General features: G+C 37.3%; 1 protein-coding gene across 2 annotated transcripts in view; it reads right to left on the bottom strand.

Moving 5' to 3' along the window:
• Nucleotides 1-5795: 5795 nt before the first annotated feature.
• GIPC2 (GIPC PDZ domain containing family member 2) overlaps nucleotides 5796-19277 on the bottom strand; it is a 78293-nt gene continuing 64811 nt past the window's right edge. Inside the window, exons 5-7 of one of the 2 annotated variants that reach the window (XR_003517031.2) lie at nucleotides 18020-18101; nucleotides 8606-10635; nucleotides 5796-5901 (exon numbers count right to left, since the gene is read on the bottom strand). Coding sequence is in view for 1 of the 2 variants with exons in the window: in XM_027576762.2 (XP_027432563.1) it covers nucleotides 10490-10635; nucleotides 18020-18101 (228 nt within the window). In the remaining variant the exon portion in view is untranslated. Of the gene's footprint in view, nucleotides 5902-6593; nucleotides 10636-18019; nucleotides 18102-19277 lie in introns of those variants that run through there. The other variant, XM_027576762.2, reaches the window with a different exon arrangement.

Raw genomic sequence — 19277 nt, 5'->3', positions numbered from 1 at the left:
TTAAAGTTTTTAATGTACCTATTTAATTTTATGCTTGGCATGAAGCTGTCTATAACTTTCACAGGATATTAACCATAATCACCTCCTACAGTACTTCAGTGCTCAGTCATTTATTTTCCTCTCAGATCTAGAAGAGCCTTGGTTGGTTTTGTAGAATTAGTCATTCACTCTGAACACTCTCCTAGACAACGTGATATAAACTCCAAGATTCTGAGGAGAAGCTATCTAGGTTTCAAAGACACTTCCATTGTCAAAAAATTATCCTTAGTGAAATCACAAATGAGCTCGAAAATCAGGCTGGACAAGTTGGAACAGATACAAGAAGAACATAAAATACCTGACTTGGTACTGAGGGTTACATAAGCAGATAGAAAAGAGGTAGCCATGAGGGCAGGCAATGCCACCTACTGGTCAGAGGAGGTAAATTTTTTAAACTGCCTAGTGAATTCCCTTCTGCCATCAAGTGACAAGGTGGTAGAGAGCTGGGTAGTCTCTTTCTAAGCACCAGATCACCTGGAGGAATCTTTCTGGAAGCTAATTAATTTATCTTAAAAGATTACACCAAGGTGATTAACAATGTTTATCAAAAAAGTCAAAAAGAAGGGTCACAGACATCCTCCATAGAATTTTAGAATGATCAGTCCTGAAAATGCCACCTATCTCTATTTCAGTCAGTATATCTTCTTCAGAATTTCCTTGGACTTCATTTTTTTTTTTAAGATTATTTATTTATTTATTTGAGAGAGAGATAGCGAGAGAGGGAACACAAGCAGGGGGAGTGGAAGAGGGAGAAGCAGGCTTCCTGCTGAGCAGAGAGCCTGACTTGCTACTTGATCCCAGGACCCTGGGATCATGACCTGAACCGAAGGCAGACGCTTAATGACTGAGCCACCCAGGTGCACCCGACTTCATTTTCTTTTTAAAGAAGGCTCAACAGGGGGCTTGAACTCACGACCCTGAGATCAAGACGTGAGCTGTTATCAAGAGTCGGACACTTAACTGACAGTCACACAGGCACACCTTGGAACTCATTTATTTTTTTTAAAGATTATTTATTTAACAGAGAGAGAGAGAGAGAGAGAGAAAGTACACAAGGGGAGGGACAGAGGGAGAGGGAGAAGCAGGCTTCTCACGGAGCAGGGAGCCCAACGCAGGGCTCGATCCCAGGACCCTGGGATCATGACCTAAGCCAAAGGCAGACTTAATGACTAAGCCACCCAGGCGCCCCCTTGGACCTCATCTAAATAGGAATTCAATAAATCTGTCCCAATTACAAATGAATATTTGATCCTCTGGAAAGGTACATGATTGATTTCATTTTTTAAATTACCACAGGAAGCCTCAAAAATATTCCCTATTCAACATCTCATAAGTTAATATGTTGAAAGTGACCACTCTTCTGTACAGAAAAGAATTGAATAGGGAACATACTCAGGGTATTTATAATTATCTCTGTAAACTCACCCCTTTGGCTATAAATTAGAATTTTTGTCCAGAAATGGACTTTTTGAGCAATATAACTTTCCAATTCATTTCTCAGAACTCAAGTATCTTAGAGTCTTAAAAATGGTTAATGATGAGATTCCATGCTCCATGAAACCTCAAATGCTAATTACATTCTCAAACAGTAAATGGCCCACAGAGCATTTGATAACAAGCAGCTACTTTTTTCAAATTTGTTTCACAATATTAAAAAAAAAACTAAAGAACACAGTAATCACCCCTTAGTTTTCTGAAACATAAACAACAATGACTCCAGAAGCAAAATACCCACAACCCAAGTCAAAACAATTGAACCATGAAGTCATTTAACCAGATTTGAAGGATTTCTAAGACTGATCCTCATTCTCTAAGAAAGGTCAAGAACTTCCCTAATCTTTTTTTTTTCTTTAGTTACACCAGAAAGAACTTATTATGCTGGCGACTACAATGTTTTTTAAAAATCCAGACTTAACTATTGCCAGTTAAATTTTTTAACCTAAAAAACCACTAAAATCTTTTAGCACATGGTTTCTAATCTAAAATCCATCACTTAACCATTTAAGTCTGATTCTTGGCCTAACCTCAGAGTAGCTGTTCCCTTACTCAGGCGACAACAGCAGCTAACTGAATCTACAACTTTGCTCTCCCAGCTTTAATCCCCTCCACAGCTTTCTTCAGTTGAGTGACTCAGAACATTGCTCTGGTAAAGTATTAACAGGATCAATTTGGGAGAGAGCTCAGGACTTAAAGCTGGGTTCAAATCCTGTCTTTGCCACTAACCAAACATGTGCCTTAGAGCAAGTTATTTAGTTTCTCTGGACCTGTTTCTTCATCTTTAAAATGAAGATAAGCATTACCTTCCTCAGGGAGTTGCTGAAGATTAGGTGAGTTGATCTACTTCCAGCAATTGAGCACACAGTAGGCACTCAACAGATATTTGTTGAAGTTCCTCATTAATGATTATTTTGTTAGTGTTTAATATGTACCAGGCTCCATGCTAAGTGCCTAGGGTGTAGCAGGGAGAGATATAAACAACCCCACCCCCAAGAAACTGATATTCAAGTGGGAAATACAGAATAAAAACTAATAATTTAAAATAATGAGTTAGGATGGAAACAAACAAGGACTGAAATCAAGAATATGGAGAGGAAGAAGATCAAAAACATCTTTGCCAAAGAAGTGGCATTTACACTAATAAATGAAGGATGACAAGGACCTGGCCATGCAAATAGGAGGAAGGGTTCAAGGCAGAGAAAACAGCAAGTGAAAAAGCTCTAAGAAAGGAAAAACTTGGAAGTGAAAAGCAAGGTCAGTGTAACCAAAGCACAGAGCTAGGATGAGCATGATAATGACATGGGTAGGGCTTTGAAGGCCACTATAAAAAGCTGGAAGGGAAGTGGTGTGATCCCATTAGCATCTAGAAAAATGCCCATGTTCATGTCAAAGCTCTTGTGCTGGTTCAGTTTAGCCTCCTTAGTACAAAAGCAAAGGTTTTCCCCAACACTCCAAAAGGGGGGAAAAAAAAAGGGATCCGAGAACAGGGCATCCACAGGAATAAGCCAGAGGTTTGGGCTGGTGTGGTGACTGTCCTCGCTGGACAATAACAGGCAAAACTATGGACAAACATTGATAGAAACAAATAGGGCATGGGAAGTGCTGATTCTCTGAAGGCTGATGGGCTCTGCTCAATGACTCAAGCTTCCACAAGGGCAGTGGGTACTCAAACACCACCCCTCACTGGGCGTTTTACTGCCTCTGCAATGATGAGACACCAGGAATCTTTGGAAGGCTCTTGTTCTGGCTGGTCTAATAACTCCATCCAGCCATAACAAGCGTGCAGGTAAACAAGGCACAACCTTCCTGTTTGGACCTTTAAAGATATCTCTCTCCCTTTTACATACATACACACACAAACACACACACCTACCTCCCCCCCCCCATAGCCTTTAGTCTCTGTGAGCCCTTTAGCAGAAGCTGAATCTTCCAAAAACTAGTGCCCCTTCCCTCAAAGACAAAAATGAGCATAAGGTTAAGTCCCTCCAGAGAAGAAAACAATGAGACCCTGACATTTTCACTTTCAAGAAAGCTGAGCACTCACGTCCTGCAATCAACATTTTCAGAGCACTCGCATTATCAGGTGGAGGAAGGCAGGAGTGGAAGATGGGACAGCAGTGCAGAGCCTGATGCAGCCTCCCAGATGGAAAGGAGGCATGGATTAAACAGGTACCACTGAAACTAGAAAGTAGGTATCTGGGAGACATTTTTAGAGATACAACAAAAAGAACTTGCTGCTGAATTAGACATAGTAGGTGAAGAAAGAAGCAGTGAAGTGAATTATGATGCCACTTTCTGTCAGAGAAAATTGAAGAAGACAAGACAAAAAAATGGGGAGGGGGCACCTGGGTGGATCAGTCGGTTAAGTGTCCCACTCAATTTCAGATCAGGTCATGATCTCAGGGTCATGAGATCAAGCCCCACGTCGGGCTCCGCACTGGGCATGGAGCCTGTTTAAGATTCACCCTCTCCTTCTCCCTCTGTCCCTCTCCCTTTCCTAAAAAAAAAAATTTAAGTTTCATCCTGGACATGTTAAAGTTCTGACAAAGTGGAGATGTCAGAGAAGCAGTTGAATATCTGAGTACAGAGCTCAGAAGAGAGATCCAAACTGGAGATACATGTTTGGGAGTTGTAACTAAAGATGCTAAAAGCCATGGGAAGAGATGAGTGCTCTAAGAAGAGGGTGGAGTGGGGGAGAGAACCCATGTCTGAGGCCTGGGGAACCCCATGGATGAAGGGTGGGTAGAGAAGAGCCAGGAGAAGAGGGAAGGATATTGCAGGAAGATGGCTACATTGTTCCCACTTTCCCTTTCCCAAAGCTAAGGTATCCTATGGTTCTTCCACCATTCTTTAACTTTGCAGGATTTTATTTCCTCATTTTTCTCCAGTGCCATTGCAGAAGAGAAAGTTTTCCTTTTGTTTTATGGGGAAGAACGAGTTTGGTTTATTTCATTTTTTCTATCTCTATTTACTTTTCATGGAAAGCCATAAAAATAAAATTATATCAAATTATTTTTATAATAATATCTGAATGGGGGGGCAGAAATTCTAACTTAGAGAAACCACTTTTTCAAAGTTAAATTAATTCACTGGATCTACAATTGTTTTAATCGTAAATAATATTTCCAACATATATTTAGATGACACATAAGATAATGAAGCATGAATCGTATTCACTCTACCCCCAACATGAAGCAACCTAAGAGAAAAATCACACAAGGAGAGTTCAAGCAGCATTTTTATAAGCTTAGATTCTCCATAATCAAAACCACAGCATCCCCTGAGGTTACTCCCATTGAGAGAGATCTTATCATTCATGTCAATTCCACTCTAAAAACCACTGTCTAGAACCATGAGAGACGATGGACTCTGAGAAACAAACTGAGGGTTCTAGAGGGGAGAGGGGTCGGGGGATGGGTTAGCCTGGTGATGGGTATTAAAGAGGGCATGTTCTGCATGGAGCACTGGGTGTTATACGGAAACAGTGAATCATGGAACACCACATCAAAAACTAATGATGTAATGTATGGTGATTAACATAATAAAAAAAATTTTTAATTTAAAAAAATCTAAAAAAATTTTTTTAAATTTTAAAAAAACTGGAAATGTTCTATAGGAAGTGGACAACATCCTAAATAAATAAATAAATAAACAAATAAATAAATAATAAAAACCATTTTCTAGGGACGCCTGGGTGGCTCAGTTGGTTAAGTGACTGCCTTCGCTCAGGTCATGATCCCAGAGTCCCAGAATCGAGTCCCTCATTGGGCTCCCCGCTCAGTGGGGAGTCTGGTTCTCCCTCGGACCCTCTCCTCTCTCATGCTCTCTCTCACTCTCTCAAATAAATAAAATCTTCTTTTTAAATTAAAAATTAAAAAAATAAAAATAAAAACCATTGTCTAAGAGGATCTTCATCTACAAAACTAGAAGAGAATACCTAATAAGGGCAAGATAAATAGCCAATATTTATTTGTATCAATGGTAAGCATCAAAAATTGCATGCAAACAAAGGCAAAACTATCACATGGATTAATCCATAGTGCACCAATTGGGAAGTCTACTTCTCCAAGAACAAATTCTTCTAGCATACCAATTTACATTTAGAAAATCACCCACTTGGTAAAATTAAAGGAATTCTTACTGTCATACATAGCTTCTTCCCATATGATTTTACATCCATTTTAGCACTTACCTAATTTTCTTGGAGAGCTCTTTTAAGTCTCTTATCTTGACAGATGGTGAGTTCTTGAAGTCATGTCTATTGTTCCTACCCAGTGCTGGTCCTGATTGTCGGGGATCTCAAAGTAAAGGTTTAGGATTCACTTCCATTGGAATCATCTGGAGGATGCATCAAAATGCAGATTCCTGGACCCCACCCCCAAACATATGGAATTAGCATATTTTTAAGGATTTCTAACAGCTCTGATAGGGCCTTCAAAATGCATCAAGGAGATAATGAATCCAAAAGGCATAACAACCTAAGAGCTACAGGCTGATATTTCTTCTACACAGTATTGTTTGGAAACTACTGCCATAAAATTGGTTGAATGAAGAAGAAAAATGTCACACTGGGTAAACCTCTATTTTATAAACAGAAACAGTTTATGACTATTTTACCTTAGAGTACTCCAGCAGTGCATATCCCATATATTTTTACTGAATCAAAATATATAATTTTGGGATTTTAAAACTAAGAGACCTTAGAGATTACACTGAGAAAAAAATATATACCAAAAATGTATTAAAAACATAAAGGTTGGGGCACCTGGATGGCTCAGCTGGTTAAGCGTCTGCCTTCAGCTCAGGTCATGATCTCAGTGTCCTGGGACTGAGCCCCATGTCTGGCTCCCTGCTCAGCAGGGAGTCTGCTTCTCCCTCTCCTTCTGCCCGTCCCCCACCCTGTGCTCTAATAAAAAACCTTTAAAAATAAAAAAAAATAGAGACCTAAACAATTACAGTTATCCCCTGAATCATTTATTTAAATAAAACTAAAAAGCCAAACATTTAAAACCCCAAATCTTTTTTTTTCATAAAAACATTCATTTTTTTCATGAAAAGTTTATTTTAAGGAGTTATATTTTAAACATTATAAATTATACCTTTACAATAATTCACTCTTTAATCAATACATAAACATTTGTACAATCTACAAGTAGAAATAGTGTTTTAAATAAAATGTTATAATTTCACAAATTAATAAATTTCCAAAATTCAATCTCAAAAAACATTTTAAAGTATATGCTATGATTTTTACAAAAGACAAAAGTTTTTTTTCCCCAAAAAAACAGATTATTTTTCCTACATATAGTCAATATCATTGTATGGCATGAACAGTTCAAAATATAAAATATTTAAAACTATCAGAAAATTTATTTTGTTACTGCTTTAAAAATATCTATGGCTATACTAAGTTTTATAGAGGCTTAATGTTTCAAATTGAGATAAAGGTGTCATATTCAATTTTCACCCTCCCAGCAGATAATAACCATGAGTCATTTCTTAGAACTAGGATTTCAGGTAAGAGGTAAGGACAGGCTGTGCCATTTGTATACTTCACAATCTTAGAAACATTTTATAACCATGGTATGTGTAAGGGACTTGTAATTACTCTGATGTCCCTTTCAATCTGTGTCAAGAAGTTAATAAATGTGCATTTTACACAGAGCACTTGTTCTTGGGACAGTGAGCTGAACAGCATCTCCTATCTTTTTATTCTTTCATAGCTTGGGTAAAACACTGACTGTCCTTCTAACCCATTACCACCACCAGAATAATAACAATGCTATCAGTATCCATATATTTTAAGATGTATCAGAGGGTGAAAGGGTTATTATATGATCGATCTTTTACATCTTTGGCAGATAACTGTGCCCTATTTAGAAGAACCATTATTTTGAAAACTCTATTCGCAGATAAAATTCATTTTGCTTCTATGCTAGATAGGCAATGATAACTGAAGGATGCCAGGAAGGCTCTCTCTAGACTTGATGAAGGTCTAGCAATAACATGGACCTAAAGAAAGTGTGCTTCACTTGGAAAATCTCTCTTTGTTAAAGTTATAAGGGGGGGCGCCTGGGTGGCTCAGTTGGTTAAGCGACTGCCTTCGGCTCAGGTCATGATCCTGGAGTCCCTGAATCGAGTCCCGCATCAGGCTCCCTGCTCAGCAGGGAGTCTGCTTCTCCCTCTGACCCTCCCCCCATCTCATGTGCTCTCTCTCTTTCTCTCTCTCTCAAATAAATTAAAAAAAAAAAAAATCGTTAAAGTTATAAGGGGAAATACAGCAAATTAGTCATTTGGCAAAATTATTTCTAATTACCTGTTTACATTACAATATTGGATATAGCCGTCCCAAGGAGAGGTTAACTGATTACAGCTTTTATAATTGAATTCTTAAAGTTTCACATCATGTAATTATTTAATTATATTTTTGAAATGTAACAGAAGCCCAAAATGTACCTATTTATAATCATCAGAATATGTACACTTGATCAGGGGCAAGCAATATTCAAGGCCCCATCAAGCCCAAAATTCAGTCCCCACCTGCATACTCTGCCACAGAGAAAATACACAGTGTGTGCTTAGTGACCCCTGAAAGATGCAATTTTGCATGGAAGGAAATCAAGAATAAAATAATCCTCCTCCACTGGGGGGAAAAAAACTCCTGTAGAACAAAAGAAAATGAGAGAGGCCTTCTGGAAATGTTTGGTGGTATCAATGAAATAGCATGTTTAATGGAAAAAAAAAAAAAAAAGACTGGTCTCATTGTAGTAGAAGGGTAGCCCATATCGTAGACGGTGACAACTAAAATGAGACCCTGCTCTTTCTGTGCACTGAGAGTTACCAAAAGGCACAAAGTTCACAAACGGATACACTTTCAGGGACGGAACAAAATGACATAAAGAAACTGACCTTGTTATCAGCTTAGCAATAGAGGTGAGAGACAAAGACACTTCAAGGAAAAACCTATTAGGATTAAAGTACCTGTACCCAGGTGAAGCCCTGAATGATGATAACTACTATTTAACCCTAACAGGCAAGTAGAGTTACCGCTGTACATGGATACTGGTACCTTACACATCAAAATTCCAGAAAACTCATGGTGAGCACAACTCAGTTTCTGAATATGAGATTCCATAAATCACCGAAAATCAGTGTCAACCTTCCTGCGTGCCCAAAAAGGAAGGAGAAAAAGATATCAACAATAAATAATGACTCATCATTTCAAATCTAACATCTAGTGCCAGGAAATTTTTTTTGTTAAACTAAAGTGCTTTTATGGGCCTGCCTCAACTTTCTCACCTTTAAAAATATCAACTCTTTCTTTGTGTGTCCTTCTAAGAGAGGTGGTATTAAGAATCAGTAGACACCTTAAAATAAAAATTAAAAATTAAAAAATTAAAAATAATTTTTTAAAAAAGAATTAATAGATATTTGGGGAGCTCCAAAAGAAATCCATGAAACAAGTAACAAATTACAGCCTGAGCTGGGTCCCATTTTCAAATGATGGGCAAGCGCATTAAGACAATCCATGTTCTGTAAACTCCTTTAGTTACACATTAATGACTAAAACAGGGCTTTCTCTACAGGTCTCAGATTAATGAGACAAAGAGTATCTGCTTCAAACATTATACTTATGTGAAAGAGGAGTGGATGTCAGTAAAAGTAAAGTTGCACCAGAAAACAACAGTTATCTAAGCATTAACTCACCATGAAAAGGGAACTGCTCCTGATTTCCTGGAATACAGCCCTCGCGGGTCATTATTTCCGATCACCATGGCAGCACACAGCATTTTCCATCTAACACTTTAGAAGAATGCTTGGTCACACCATGCACTGCCTTATTAAGTGATCTATGTTGAAACCATTCATTTCCATTCTCTGACATCCATAAAATGTCAAATAAGAGTGATAAGACAGTCATTTGCCCTCAATTTTCTCAATAATGTAAGGTTTTAGAGAAAGTATGTTAGAACTCTAAAATAATAGACTAATATATTTTCTCAATTCCTCCCATCCTCCTTTATTTCCACTGGGGGAAATTGATTTCTGATAGTATCTCCTCTAAAGTTTAGGGGGCTTAAAAGCATTGCTCTTTCACCCCCAAAAAAAAAAAATGTTCTCAAACATAGTTATTTTCTGAGTAAATATCTTTCAAAAGAAAAGTTCTACAAAGACTATAAAAACCTTCCCTGGAGTGCTTATAAAGGATAACATAAAAGTGGGTATGAGTGGAAAAAGAATGGTTTAAGAACTGCTTTAAAAAAATCAAATTTAAGTGGTTTCTACCCTGCCTTTTCTACCCTTCTTCCACACAGGCAAATACATACACAGTATAATAGATTTTAACAAGTTTTTTAAAAGGAGGAATTACAAAGAAGCAAAAATATAAAAGTCAATCAATCCTTGTTTTATGAAGAAAGTAGGCCATAGACATCAAGAGGCTTTAGGAATTGTCCTCCCCTTATTCAGTGGATTAAAAAAACGCTTTCTGGACCCACAGTGGTCATAATTCACACTTCACTTCCTGAACATACCCAGATCAGGCTGGTATAACAAAGTGAAGATGCTCAGAGGCAAACCATACTCTAATCCCAGTCTCACTGCATTAAGATTTTAAAAATGAGCTACAGAGCTATTGCAATCAGCTACTTACATGTGGAAAAGAAAACACGATGTTAATAGGGAGCAAAATCCTCTCTCTAGAAATACTCCCTAAAACTTACTTTAAAAAGACTCTTGAATGAATATTAAAATTGATACTTTAGGTGATTTAAGCATACCACAACTGCAACCGCATTAAAAGGTACCCAGAAACCAAAATTATATTTCAAAGAATGTATTCCAAACTCATAAGACCAAACCAGAGTCTGTAACAGTGTCTAAAAACAGATCTTATGGATTTTTTTTTAAAAGAATGGTTCATTTCTCCAGAGATGGATCATCCACGTCATCATCATTCTCGTTTTGCATCACCAATGACTCCCCAAACATCAAAGACAAATTCATCTGGGAACGCAAAGTCTCCAAGAGTTTCGTCAAGTGCCACAGCAAATTCGTCTGGATTACCTTTGTCCTTTCCAGCTTCAAACATTGTGGTAGCTATCAAAAACAATTTTTTAAAAATTAGTGATACATGAGAGACAGCATCAGAGAAGTGAGAAAAATGGCAGCAGGAAAATTACTTTCTAAATGTAACATGCATAGATCTATTTCTAGTACAAGCTATAACAGTAACATACTATCATCTATCAGGGTAGCAAATACATTTTTAAACAGTCTGTCCACTGCACCCAGATTTGCCACCCCTGGCCTCTCCTCCACCTTGGAACCCATCAGTCAAGAACTACTGGTACTCCTCTGGCTCCAGAAAGGAAACCCTGTGGGTAACCCTGCCAGGAATCTCAGAGTACATCATCCCTCTTCCACCTGCCCACAGTCACTAGCTCTCTCTGCCCCTTCTACCAGCACCCCATGCCAAACTATGATAGAACCTAGTACTCCCCGCCCCTCCAAAGAACAAAGACAAAGGATACAAGTTGGCAATGGGAAAATCAAGCTAGGGAGAAGAAGGAGGTATCGGTCTACTCATGGAATCGAGGTAATTTTTCCTGAGCCCCTCTCTAGTTTGAGACAGAAAGTGAAAGTGGTGTTCTTGTTCTGTTTTTCTAGTAAATTGCCAAGTCCCAGTTCTTATGTCTGGGGAACCAGCATCTTCAGGAGTACACATTCCCATGGGACCTGCCCCAACTGGCTGGGAGCCCATGAGGCTCAGCTGTTTTGTTCTCAGTCCCTTATAAGCACCAGCAACTGGAAAGAGACAGTGTGGATGTGATTTAGGACTTGCGTAAAGAACCTCCAGGTAAAAAAGAAACACCAAAGCTCAGCATCTCCTTTCCTCCCAGGTTAAGGTTGAACAAATCAACAGTTGTAGGATTTCTCTGAATGAACCAAGAGGTCTGGTCTTTCAGCTAAAATCCACTAGGGCTCTTAAGAGCATTTAAGGACTGTGCCTTGTCTCAAACAGTTCTGTACTAACAGGTTAAAGGGAAAGGAGGAGATGTGGCCCAAAGTAATAACTGACTGACAAACGGACAGAAGGAAGGTAGCATCATGAGGAACAGGATATTTACATAGTTTCAAAATATCTCTCCACCAAATACTTATTACAGAAAGAATAACTTTATAATGGAGACGATTCGCAAATACCACCATAAGTCATCAACATGAACAATATCAGAACTAGAACAAATCCTATGCCTCCTGATAAGATGTAATTGAAAAGAATACAGCATCACATTTGATATTTTTGCCAGAGGTATAACCTAAACGTAATTCTGGGGAAAAAAAAAAAATCAGACAAATCAGAATTGAGGAATATGCTATAAAATAACAGCTGCACCCTCCAAAAGCATTAAGGTCATTAAAATCAAGAGTGGGAAACTATTCTAAATTGATATAAATAAAAGTAACATAAGATTTTGAACATGCTCTTCTGCTACAATGGATATTAAGGTATTTAGTGAAACATAACATATGAATAAGAGATGATAGTAATGTATCAGTGTTAATTTCATGATTCCTGGTAATTGATATTGTGGTAAGCTAGGAGAATGTATTTGTTCGTAGGAAATATGCACTAAAGTATTTGGGGGCAATAAATATTGTTAATTTATTCCCATGCTCAAGGGGAAAAAGTCTTTGTACTGTATGTATAACTTTTCTCAATGTTTAAGATTGCTCCAAAAATACCTTTAAAAAGCAGTTATGAGAGAGGAGGAATGGATTCCTTCTCATCATTATTCCTCTCTCTCTCACCTTGCCTCAGGCCTCAGCCCTGACCCAAAAGCTTCTGCATTTACTGTCAATCCAAACAAACACTTCAAAGAGGAAGAAGGCCTTCAGCTTCAGCTCCAAAGGGTTTGGCCAAGTTTATTACAACTTTTATATATATTTTAAATGGCATACCAATGTTAGCCAGGATATAGTGAAACAAATATTCAGATACACACAGGGTTGACTTCGTAAACTTAGCTTTTGAAAAATAATTTGACAATCAGTACTATCAAAATCCTTAAAAATGTTCACATCCTAGGGGTGCCTGGGAGGCTCAGTTGGTTCAGCATCTGACTCTTGATTTCGGCTCAGGTCATGATCTCAGGGTCATGGGATCAAGTCCCTGTGACAGGCTCCCTGCTCAGCAGGAAATCTGCTTCTCTCTCTCCCTCTGTCCCCGCTTGTGCTCACTTGAATAAATAAAATCTTTAAAAAAAAAAAAAAAAGAAAAAGAATAAACTCCCAACAGATCTTGAATAGCCTACTCAGTCTTTTATGCCCATAGGAATGAGTTCAGTGTCTTATACACTGTACATGCTGGTAGATGCACAGGACAGGAGGTGGCTTTGTAATTATAATTTAATAATTTTTACACTGACACAGTTAACATGCATTGGAGAAAGCAAAACCTAGAGGTCTGGTCCTATAGCCAGGCTATGGAAAAAAGAGTAACCAAAACTTAAAAAGTATTGCAAAAGTAGGACTTGAGTTCAGAATTTTGCTAAGCCTACCATTTTAAACATTTCTCATAGGCTCCACAGATAGCATTTATTGAGACAGTTACCTAAAGATTATACTAACATGTGGGTGATATACAATCTAGCAGAAGAAGAAAGAAGATGCACACATAAGATATAAGAAAATCTACATTCAGAAGCAAAAACTAACAGTGCAGAGGAATGATGCTCTTAAATGCTGGGGGGACACAAAGACCAGAATCAGATGTTCACTGATGGACAATGAGTCAGCCAATCTCCCACTCACACACATACACACACCTGCTTAACTATAAGAAGTAACTTGGTACATGGCTGTATGGTACCTCGGGAAGCTCAGCAGCGTTGTCTAGAGCACTGAGCCCAGGAACGATATATTCTGGACCTTGCCTACTCTGACTTGCAATCTCTGGCTGGGGTTCCTTAGTTACAAAATGAGAAAAATGATGGTCTCAGATGCCCATACCACAACCTCACAATCCAAAAAACTGTATAATCTCACTCATACACTCATGCTGGTACAGCAGAAAAGTTAAACTTCCACACTAAATACAGTCCCAGAGTTGGTCAGACCTCCAGGTATACAGTCCTACCTCTACTACCACTACCATTATTACTAGTAATCATTATTAGTGATCATCCCTAAAAATAATAGCTGTACCTATTATTTATGATGTGACAGGAATTTTATACATATTATTTAATTTAATGTGTTGGCAACCCTTTAAGGTTTTTATTATACCCCTTTTACAAAGATGTGGAATTTAAGGTTCGAAGTTTAATAATTTGTCCAAGGGCTAAAGTTTCAAACTTATGAAGTTAGGACTCATATTCTCTGTGAATTCACTATTTTGGTGCCTCTCAACACACAGTCAACAAACATTTACCAAATATTTACTCTAGAAGAAGTACTGTAGTAGGAGCTGAGATTAAAAGCAGTACAGTATATGCCCTCAAGGAACTCCTGATCTGCTAAAAGTAACAAAAATACCAACTAGGCAGCTTTGTTAAGGTGTTAGAAATACTATATGTAACACAGTGTTCCATAAATCTTTTAAAAAACAGTAAGGAATCTGCTATATGAATTTTCAAAATTAAGAATGGAGCATGCACTAAAACATGCACAAATTTTTGCTAATGAATAAAGTATAAACACATATTTTGAACACTCTTAAAGAAGTAAATTGGTATAATTTTATCCTTTTTAAGACTGTATCTTTAAGAGAAAATCAAAATGAAGCTTTTACCAAAAAGAAGCACTCTTTATTAAGTTATATCACATTAACATGACAGCTACTAAAATGCTTTTCACCTATAATGGATCTGCAATACACTGCAGTAATATTTAACACCCAAATGCAATCTGGCCAAAAAAAAAAAAAAAAAAAAATCCACTGAAAGAATATAGACTTGTTATACCACATCTAGCAGCTAGGTGCTGACCTCTACTGGCCATTTTGAAAATATCTTTTTATCATTTCCGCAACTGAACAATTTTTACATCATTTATTAACAACAAACTTATTTTGGTGATATAGGTCAATCTATATTTCCCACTAAGTTTTTAAATACTTAAACTGAACATTTAAACATAAGATACTACTGCAGATGAAAAATCTTGGTATTAAAAAATCCCAGAACTGAAACTCAGCTCTTAATTTGTTAGCTGACTTTGGGCAAGTAACCAAATGTCTCTGAATCTGTTTTCAAATCTATAAAATGACACATAGCAGGATTAAATAAAGATTAGTCCTAAACACTGTTAACCACTGTTAACCATCTGTAGTTGTATCTCCTTCTAAGAGAGATCTTTAGCATTTATTTCCCATAGACTTTTCACAAATAATCCATTTCAAAGAACTCAGGAGTCAAACATCAAAAACACCACCAATGTTGAATATGGTTTTTTTGTTAATGAAAATCTATTTCCAAAATCATTGGCTTTATCTGAGAAGGATGACTTTCTACAGTATTCACTGTTTTGAATTCATGGAAGAAAGAAAATCATCCTAAGAAGAAATGTAATTATCTCTATTTAAATGCCATTATTGTATTTTTTTTAAAGGAGCTAAAAAAAGTTTTATAAGAAAAAATTACTTAGATCATTCAAATTTCTTTTCCACACATTTCTGGATCTCTTAATAAATTAGAAATCCTAAAATTCTGACATGGCTAGGATGATCTCCAAACTCCTAAATTGGTATCATCAGGACATATTATAGTTCTATATATAATTAACACAGTTGCCTTAAATATTCATGAGGAAACTTATATGATACAACTTTTTCATTAAGTTAGGTCAATCTCCTACAATATGTTACAGGACTCAAAATCCAGAATCCATTTTTCAGCCATGGATAACATTCCAAGGCAACACATGTTGAAAAGTTGAAAATTCAGTTCACAGCTTAACTTTACAACCAAAAAAAGCACTGTCATCTGCAAGGTTACTTCCTAAACTCATTTCAATTATTTTCCATTTTCAAGTGGTAAATACAACCCCAAAGCTTTGTGAAGATAGTGTTTTGGTTTTAGTCATTTTATTGCCATATTACCTTTTTCACTTTTTAATGTAAATTTATATTAAAAACTCCGGAATAACATGATGTCACTGCAATCTGCCTTAAGACTTAACATTTATGAAAGCTAAGAACACTGAGACATAAAAACAAGCAAATATATTCATTTGTCTATTAAATCGGTGTCACATTTGTGGTTTCTATTTCATGCTAATCAGATCTGAGTAATGACAGAAATTCCTAATTTAACAATGGTTGACATTCTTCAAACTTTTTTCCTTAAACTTTATGTCCCTAGGTGACTGATCACATTGCTAATCATGTATAATGATAATGACTTTCCGTGTCATTGGAAGAATTTGCTACAGATGATTAATTAACTTTACAATGGGATTACAAGTTAATTTACAAGGAATTTATGAGGAATGTTTAGTGCCCTGAATTTGTCAGACTGAAAGAAATGGGTTCTTAAAGAACTGCACCTTAATTCACTTAGAATTACTCCACTGTCTATTGTTCTTCCATGTATACTTGTATATATTTAATAAAAGAACAAAACTAATTTATTTATTCCAAATTTACACTTAATTAACTATAAGGCCTATACCCAAAATTAAGTTCTAAAGACTATTTAAAATTCTCCCCTTTGAAAAGTGTGGTTCTCCTAAATTTGAGTTCAAGATCTAGCATTGATAGGCTAAGTTTCCGAATCTTATGATAGTCAGTTACACTGTTTGAAAACTTCTCAACTAAACAGCGATATATATTTTTCCAAACTGTCTAATCTGCATTTAAGAGCCCTGCCATTCATAAATCCCCTTTGCTTTCATCTGCATAATTTTCATAGGCCCACCTCACTTACACAAATCTGTCTTTCCAAACGCAAAAGGGATGAGGAAAAGTTTTTGTAGAAAAGTTTTAAGATGCTGGCTTTCTATAGGATAATCTCAGCTTGAACTTCTTGTCCGTGTGGAGCAAGTATCTATTTTATGCAAATTTTATATTTTGAATCAAGGAACTAGAAAAAAAGAGTATTAATATTTCTTCAATTGCAGACAGCATCTGTATATCCAACACAGAAATTTTATTTTAAAAGTTCAGAAAGGCAAGAAAAACATAAGAACAGACTCTATAAGAAAAAAGGAAGAATGAGTTGAAGTAGAAAAGGAATAATGAGTTTCAAATGCTCTACCTGAGCTAGAGTAAAATACTTTACACCTGGTAGCAGGGAAACAAAACAGTCCAAGTCTTTGGCTTAAAAAAAAAATGTATTAAGTACCTGATCCACACACACACACTCTGAGCGCACACACGGGTGCATGCAGACACAAGCTCCACCACCGCAGTGCACAGTTACTCTTTCACCACCCAGCATCCCTCTGCCCGTCTCAAGGGCACTTTCTTCTGGCTCCTACATGGGAGGGGCCAGGATTTTTCACCAGCTCAGCCCTAGTATTTCAGTCACTCTCAGCTCCAGAGGTAGAGCATTTGACCAAGACCCAACCAACCCCCAGCCTTAGTTGAGTCCATCAGCCCAGTCAGAGTCAATCCTCAGCATTTTGTTTGAATGACTTGGAAAAGGCCCTCCCCTCTTTCCCATCATGCTTTACACTAAGGTGTAGAGGATGGAGCCATGGCCATCATTTTGACTCCACGAGGGAGGGTCTGAAGATGCCAGGGGACACCAGGGGGGCCTAAAATGCAGCCTAAGTGGAAAGAAGAGAAACCACATCCTGATGATAGCATGAGAACTCCAGATCTAGCCATTTCTGAAGCCAGGATCCACCTCTGAAGTTTTCAGTTATAAGAAGCAAAACATTTCCCCTCTTTTATCCTTTAAGTCAGTTGGAATTCGGTTTGTTATTGTTTTGTTATTTGCAATTGATAAATCAAGACCCTCCCTGACATCCTAGTGACAACATAATACCCAGCAATTCAACTGCTCAACTGCCCTGATCCGTCACACACCAGGTGTGTCCTTTTTCTTCCTGTTTGATTCAATGCTCACAGGATCTCAGTAATCCTATTAAGTGCATACAGTACATAATGTATAATTTAATCAATGTAGATCTGATGTATCAAATACATTCCATATGTGCCATTTACAAAATTTGTTCATATATAATTTTTAAATCCATAAAACAAGCTTATGAAGGAAGGCTATTATTATTATAGTTTATAGTTTATAGATTAAAAACTGAAGTTTAGAAAAGTTGACTTGACTCGCAGCTAGTAAATGGAAAGGGCCAGGTCTTTTCATTATTCTTTTATGTTTTATATCTTTATTTTCATTATGTTTTTCTCATCACTTTACAGTTTTTACCTTGAAAAGTATCACTGAGTATAAATGCAAGACACAAAGCAGCACTAAATTCAATTAAGAAATGTAAAACTTAAAAAATAGTATAATCTTACCTAAATCAGTATCTTGAATTCCCATGTACAATTCAAGAAGATCATCAATCTTTTCAATTGCTTTTTTTTTGGTTTCAGAGGGCTTTATCAAAGAGAAGAGAAATAAGATATTATTTTTACATGAAATCTGATGTGGAGCCAGTTCATGGTTGTGTACATCAGCTCATTTGGATGGAAACAGATCTACCATGTGCTCTGTAACTCAATACAAATCAAGACAGTAAATACTTATTTTTGGTGTTAGTGTTAAGTGTTATGGACTCAAAGAAGAAAAGCCAGAACAGAGACTCCAAGTAGCTGGCAATCTAGAAGGGGAGACAAAACTGTGAAAATAAGTAACTATGTAATAATGAGGAAAAATTTTTAAAGGATGTAAGAGGCATCACAGGCTAAGTAAATTTAAATCTCTTAAGATTCACAGAAGACTTGAGAAAGAAGGTGACTTAAAAACTGTTTTCAAAGATACACTGGTGGAAGATAAGCAGGAGAGGGCACTGCAAATAGAAGTATGTAACCAGGGCACCTGGATGGCTCAGTCGTTAAGCGTCTGCCTTCGGCTCAGGTCATGATCCCAGGGTCCCAGGATCGAGTCCCACATCGGGCTCTCTGCTCAGCGGGAAGCCTGCTTCTCCCTCTCCCACTCCCTCTGCTTGTGTTCCCTTTCTCGCTGTGTCTCTCTCTGTCAAATAAACAAACAAAATCTTTAAAAAAAAAAAAAGTATGCAACAGGGCGCCTCGCTGGCTCAGCTGGTGGAGCATAGGACTCTTAATCTCAGGGTTGTGAGTTCGAGCCCCACATTGGGTATAGAGATTATTTAAAAATAAAATCTTTAAAAAAAAAAAAAAGCATTGCAGTTGACACGCAACGTCTATGTGAGGTCACAGAGTCTGATAAAGAGTACAGCCGGACAGGACTAGATCTTAAGGGGTCCTGTGTGCCATGAAAAGGGCTTTAGCCTTCATCTTGCAGATGAAGGGTCTCCAAACCTTTTACTGGCCCACCCCAAAGTGAGCCAAACATTTCTGAACAAATACTCTTATTATTTTTTATTTAATTTTATTGTATTGTCGAAATAACTTTGTAGGCCCAAGATGGAGCTGCTCTGTCCAAGGTGTCATGTTATCTAACTTTCTTGGCCCTGTAAATAATCTGCTTAATCAGAAACACAGTATAATCCAATCAGCCAATCTCCAAACACAGCCAATTCTGGGACTTCTCACCCCATACAAGACTATGTGGCCCCAGCCAGTCAAATAT

Source organism: Zalophus californianus, chromosome 4 (assembly GCF_009762305.2).
Source record: "Zalophus californianus isolate mZalCal1 chromosome 4, mZalCal1.pri.v2, whole genome shotgun sequence".
Classification (NCBI taxonomy): Eukaryota; Metazoa; Chordata; class Mammalia; order Carnivora; family Otariidae; genus Zalophus; species Zalophus californianus.
Note: the sequence above shows the minus strand (reverse complement) of the source record. Positions and strands in the feature narration are given on the sequence as shown.